Source organism: Scyliorhinus canicula, chromosome 6 (assembly GCF_902713615.1).
Source record: "Scyliorhinus canicula chromosome 6, sScyCan1.1, whole genome shotgun sequence".
Lineage (NCBI taxonomy): Eukaryota > Metazoa > Chordata > Chondrichthyes > Carcharhiniformes > Scyliorhinidae > Scyliorhinus > Scyliorhinus canicula.
The window spans coordinates 22706046-22711792 of record NC_052151.1 but is presented as its reverse complement, the minus strand read 5'-3'; the positions used below and the strand labels follow the sequence as shown (position 1 = coordinate 22711792).

Below are 5747 nucleotides of genomic sequence, written 5' to 3'. Positions count from 1 at the left end.
AAGGTTATGCGGTTTGCATTTACCAGGGAGCAGGGAAACTGTTTATTTTTGTACCAGGTTGTTATGTTTGGTTTTATTTATAATACCTACTGCGTTTAGTTAGTTATCTGAGTTAAGGCAGAACTGTCATAACTTCTTATCCTCCCAGTGCTGGGAGCAATGTTTGATTTGTCTGAACACGTGGGGTCTTTCATGGCATGTTGGGTTGGGGGGGGGGGCATAGGGAGGGTAGTGGGGATGGCATAGAGGTTGGGCGAGGTGGAGGACGGAGGTTTTGGGAAGGAAGAAGCTGTTGCCTCGGGTGGGGGTCACCGCGCTAGCAGGTTGGCTAGTTAACGGAAGCAAAGTGGGGGGTAAGTGGTGGAGAGAGAGGGGGACAGGGTGGGGTGCTTGGGAGGGGGTGGTTTTCTTTGTTTGTGGCTGGGTGTGGATGGTGGGGTTGGGATGGTGGGGTGTTTGGTGTTTGGGTTGGGGAAGGGTAGGGGGTAGGAGGGGAAGGATGGGTTGCTGACATAGAAGGTGTTGGTGTGGCGCAGTTGGTTAAGGGAAGTTGGTGGCTATCACCTTGAGGAGGCCTGGGAGGTGGGTGTGGGCTGATTAAGCAGTGTATATGTCTAATTAGGGTTGGGGGGTGGGGAGGTGCTGGAGCGCTCAAACCAGACTAATCATCTGGAATGTTCAGGGATTGAATGGTTGATCAACAAGACAGACGTATTTGCATACTTAAAGATCTTGAAGGCAGACGTGGTGTTCCTTGAAGAGACTCATTTAAAGCTTGCGGATCAAACGAGGTTGAGGAAAGGTTGGGTGTTTCATTCAAGGCTGGATATGAAGACGAGGTGGTTAGGGGTGTTGGACAGTAAGAGGGAGGTGTTTACGACTGGTAGTATTGTGGCGGAACCTGGGGGCAGATGTGTGATGGCAAGTGAAAAGTTGGAGGTGAATATATATGCCTCCAACTGGGACGATGCAGAATTTGGCGAAAGGTGCAGAAAGGTGCTGGCGAAAGTCCCTCACCTGGATTCACACCAGTTGATTATGGGGGGGGATGGGATTTCAATACGATTCTGGATCCAAAGGTAGATCGGTCATGTCCTAAGTCCCAGAAGGTGTCAACGATGATGAGGGAACTGCTGGGGTTTATGAAGTGAATGGGAGGGGTGGATCCGTGACAGTTTAGGGTGGCCAAGGGCGAAGGAATTCTCGTTCTTTTCGCATGTTGACCAGCTGGATTCCTGGATCCATTTTTTTCATGCTAAATAAGAGGTTGCTGGTGCGCGGGGAGGGGTTTGGGGCGGAACATTCGGCGATCGTGATCTCAGATCATGCGACTCATCTGGTGGAAAGAGAGGGTTTGCAGCGGCCGCAGTGGAGGTTAAATGTGGGGTTGTTGGCTGATAATGGAGTCTATGAAAGGATATGGGTAGCTATTCGGAACTATGGGGGCTTGAGTTTAAGAGCCGCGGGGTTATGCTGTAATATACATGACCCTGGTGAGACCACATTTGGAGTATTGTGTGCAGTTCTGGTCACCTCATTATCGGAAGGATATGGAAGCATTGGAAAGGGTGCAAGGGAGATTTACCAGGATGCTGCCTGATTTGCAGGATAGGTCTTATGAGGAAAGGTTGAGGGAGCTAGGGCTTTTCTCTTTGGAGCGGGGGAGGATGAGAGGCTACTTAATAGAGGGGGATAGATAGAGTGGACGCTCAGAGACTATTTCCTCGGGTGGATGTAGCTGTTACAAGGGGGCATAACTATAAGATTCAGGGTGGAAGATATAGGAGGGATGTCCGAGGTAGGTTCTTTACTCAGAGAGTGGTTAGGGTGTGGAATGGACTGCCTGCTGTGATAGTGGAGTCGGACACTTTAGGAACTTCCAAGCGGTTATTGGATAGGCACATGGAGCACACCAGAATGATGGGGAGCTGGATAGCTTGATTTTGAATTCGGACAATGCTCGGCACAACATCGAGGGCCGAAGGGCCTGTTCTGTGTTGTACTGTTCTATGTTCTATGTTCTATGTCGGGGTGGGCAAACTATGGCCCGCGGGCCGCATGCGGCCCGCCAAAGGTCTTTATGCGGCCCACCAAGTCATTAAAAAAAAAAAAAAAAATTTTTTTTAAACATTTTTTATTTAAAAAATTTTTTTTTTAAGGTTAATGGGGTGGGGGGGGGGGCTGTTGGGTTACGGGTATAGGGTGGATACGTTGACTTGAGTAGGGTGATCATTGCTCGGCACAACATCGAGGGCCGAAGGGCCTGTTCTGTGCTGTACTGTTCTATGTTCTATATGAGGTGCCCAGAATCATAACCGGGTGAAGTAATTATTTTACTTAATATACTATACGGCCCTTTAAAATTGTGAATTTCTGAATGTGGCCCTTGCATGGAAAAGTTTGCCCACCCCTGTTCTATGTGGAGATAAACAGGCCGGACGAGGTTTCCACCTCAATAGTGTAGAAAGCGCTGAAGGCAGTGATTGGGGGAAGTTTATTTCGATCCGGCCGCATAAAGAGAAGGGGGAGCGATTAGAAAGGCAAAGATTAGTGGAGGCCATTCTGGAGGTGAATCGGGGATATTCGGCGGCCCCTGAGGAGGCGCTGCTAAAGGAGGGGAACAAGCACCAGATGGAGTTCGAGCTTAGGTCTTTAAGGCAGAGGTAGAAAGGTTCTTGATTAGAGGTAGAGTTCCAACTACCAAGGGTGAACAGCTTTCGATATCTGCAAGTCAGACACTTTGTTAGAAAGGAGTTGGTTATGTTTCTGAATTTACCACTCCTGGTGCTGCAAGAACAAAGAAAAGTACAGCACAGGAACAGGCCCTTCGGCCCTCCAAGCCTGCGCCGACCATGCTACCCATCTAAATTAAAATCTTCTACACTTCCGGGGTCCGTATTCCTCTATTTCCATTCCTATTCATGTATTTGTCAACATACCCTTAAACGTCACTATCGTCCCTGCTTCCACCACCTCCTCTGGCAGCGAGTTCCAGTCATCCACTACCGTCTGTGTAAAAAACTTGCCTCGTACATCTCCTCTAAACATTGCCCCTCGTATTTTAAACCTATGCCCCCTAGTAATTGACCCCTCTATCCTGGGGAAAAGCCTCTGACTATCCACTCTGTCTATGCCCCTCATAATATTGTAGACCTGTGTCAGGTCGCCCCTCAACCTCCGTCGTTCCAGTGAGAACAAACTGAGTTTATTCAACCTCTCCTCACAGCTAATGCCGTCCATACCAGGCAACATCCTGGTAAATCTCTTCTGCACCCTCTCTAAAGCCTCCACATCCTTCTGGTAGTGTGGCGACCAGAATTGAACACTATACTCCAAGTGTGGCCTAACTAAGGTTCTATACAGCTGCAACATGACTTGCCAATTTTTATACTCAATGCCCCGTCAACGAAGGCAAGCATGCCGTATGCCTTCTTGACTACCTTCTCCACCTGTGTTGTCCCTTTCAGTGACCTGCGGACCTGTAAACCTAGATCTCTCTGACTGTCAATACTCTTGAGGGTTCTACCATTCACTGTATATTCCCTACCTGCATTAGACCTTCCAAAATGCATTATCTCACATTTGTCCAGGTTAAACAAGATAAAACTTTGTCCGAGGACGAGATTGGGGAGGGAAGGATCTGGTACACAAATGGAGAGAGGGAGGTCTTTGGTGGAGGAAATAAAATGGAAATGGGGAGAGGAGCTGGGGGACACTGTAAAGGCTGGGCTATGAAATGAGGCCCTGCGGAGGGTGAGCATGTCCCCCTCATGTGCGAGACTGAGTATCATCCAGTTCAAGGTGGTGGGCAGGGTGCACATAAAGGTGTCAAGGAGAGGTCGGTTCTTTCCAGCAGTAGAGGATAGATGCGGGCAGTGTGCAAGGGGACCGGCGGATCATGTCCACATATTTTTGGCATGCCCAAAGTTGGAGGAGTTTTGGGAAGCCTTTGCGGGATCTATGTCAAAGCTACTGCGGGTGACGGTGGCTCCGAATACTTGGGTGGCAATATTTGGAGTTCCAGAAGATCTGGGAGTGCAGGTTGGGAGGGAGGCCGACGTGTTGGCCTCTGCTGGCCTGTTCGCCCGGAAGCGGATATTGTTAGGGCGGCAGGATGTGGAGCAACCCAAAGAGACAGTGCAGCTGAGTGACTTGGCGGAGTTTCTGCACCTGGAAACAATAAAAGTTTGCGATCAGAGGTGGAAATGAGGGGTTCTTCTTGAGGTAGAGGTTGTTCATCAACTTCTTTAAAGAAACATCAGCCGGGTGTGGGTGGGGGTGTTGTTGGAGTTCTTTTCTTTATATTTGGAAAACGGGGCAGTGTGTGGGCTGGGACAGAGGGGCTCGGGGCTCAGAAGTTCTATTTGTGAAAGTTGTTTTCTGATGTTAAGTCTCTTTTTTTCTGTACTTTATTGAAAATGCCTCGTATTAAAATATTTTTAAACAATGATAACATCCTAGCTTTAGTATTCTCTTTCTCTATTTAGAAATAGAGCAAGGTCAGCAGAGCAAGGCCAATCCCTGCATCGGCTGAGGATATTCATGAAGGCTTCTTAACTTTGCCCTTCGCCTGAGGTGTGGTGTCACTGTAACATGTTGCATTGTATGAATTGTATGGATGTAGTGTCACTGCACCATGTTGCACGGTATGAACTGTATGGGTGCAGTGTCACTGAGCCATGTGCAGTGTATGCATTTTGTAGGTGCAGTATGTCACTGTTTAAAAAAAAATATCCATTCATAAAGTTACAAAGTCAATGCGCAGAGCGGACAGGGACAAGACCTAAACCCATCTCGTTGCTTGCTCAAAAAAAATTGAAATTGAATGCAATTCATGGTCCCAAGAGGACCAGAAAAGGCATTGCACCACATCTTGATCTTAGCCAGAGAGGACTGATCAGTTCTGCGTTCAGTTGCCGCTCAGAAGCCACGCGTGCAGCCCGGCGCGTGCCCCCTTTCATCACAGCCAGCTGGTGGAGGCCCCGCCCATTCCTGGCCGGGCAGCCAATGACCAGCGGCAATGATCGAACGTGCGCCTTCCAGCGCCGCCGAGGCAGCCAATGGCCGCAGCCAATGCTGTTGCCGAGGTGGCCGTTCTGGGTAGTTTACCTGCGGCGGTTGTTAGGGAGCTGGGCCCGGCCATGGTCAAACAGACAATTCAGATCTACGCGCGGCTGCGGCCCACCAAGAAGCCGATTGCGGTGAGTAATGCGGGAGCGGGAGACCCGGCACTGCCGCCCGGTGTGTCCGGATCGCTCTGCCCGGCAGCGGGGACAGTCTGAGCGGATGGAGGGGAGAAGGTCAGCTCTCCCCCGTCCTGTCTCTCCCCCGTCCTGTCTCTCCCCCGTCCTGTCCCTCTCCCCCGTCCTGTCCCTCTCCCCCGTCCTGTCCCTCTCCCCCGTCCTGTCCCTCTCCCCCCCCGCCTGCCTCTCCCCCCACCCCGTCCTGTCCCTCTCCCACCCCCCCCGTCCTGTCCCCTCTTATCCCCCCCCCCCGTACCTTCCATCTTCCCCACCCCCCGGTCCTGTCCCTCATCCCCCCCCCCGTCCTGTCCCTCCCCCCCCCCCCGTCCTGTCCCTCTCCCTTCCCCCCCCCCCGTCCTGTCCCTCTCCCCCCCCCCCCCCCTCCTGTCCTCTCCCCCCCCCCCCGTCCTTTCCCACTCTCCCGCCCCCCCCCCCCCCCCCCGTCCTGTCCCCTCCCCACCCACCGTCCTGTCCCTCTCCCCCCCCCCCGTCCTGTCCCTCTCT

General features: G+C 51.6%; 1 protein-coding gene across 4 annotated transcripts in view; it reads left to right on the top strand.

Moving 5' to 3' along the window:
* Positions 1-5003: 5003 nt before the first annotated feature.
* Positions 5004-5747, top strand: part of kif6 (kinesin family member 6) — a 683903-nt gene continuing 683159 nt past the window's right edge. For all 4 annotated transcript variants that reach the window (XR_005460902.1, XM_038799042.1, XM_038799041.1 and 1 more), the window contains exon 1: positions 5004-5201. Coding sequence is in view for 3 of the 4 variants with exons in the window: in XM_038799042.1 (XP_038654970.1) it covers positions 5061-5201 (141 nt within the window). In the remaining variant the exon portion in view is untranslated. The remainder of the gene's footprint in view (positions 5202-5747) is intronic.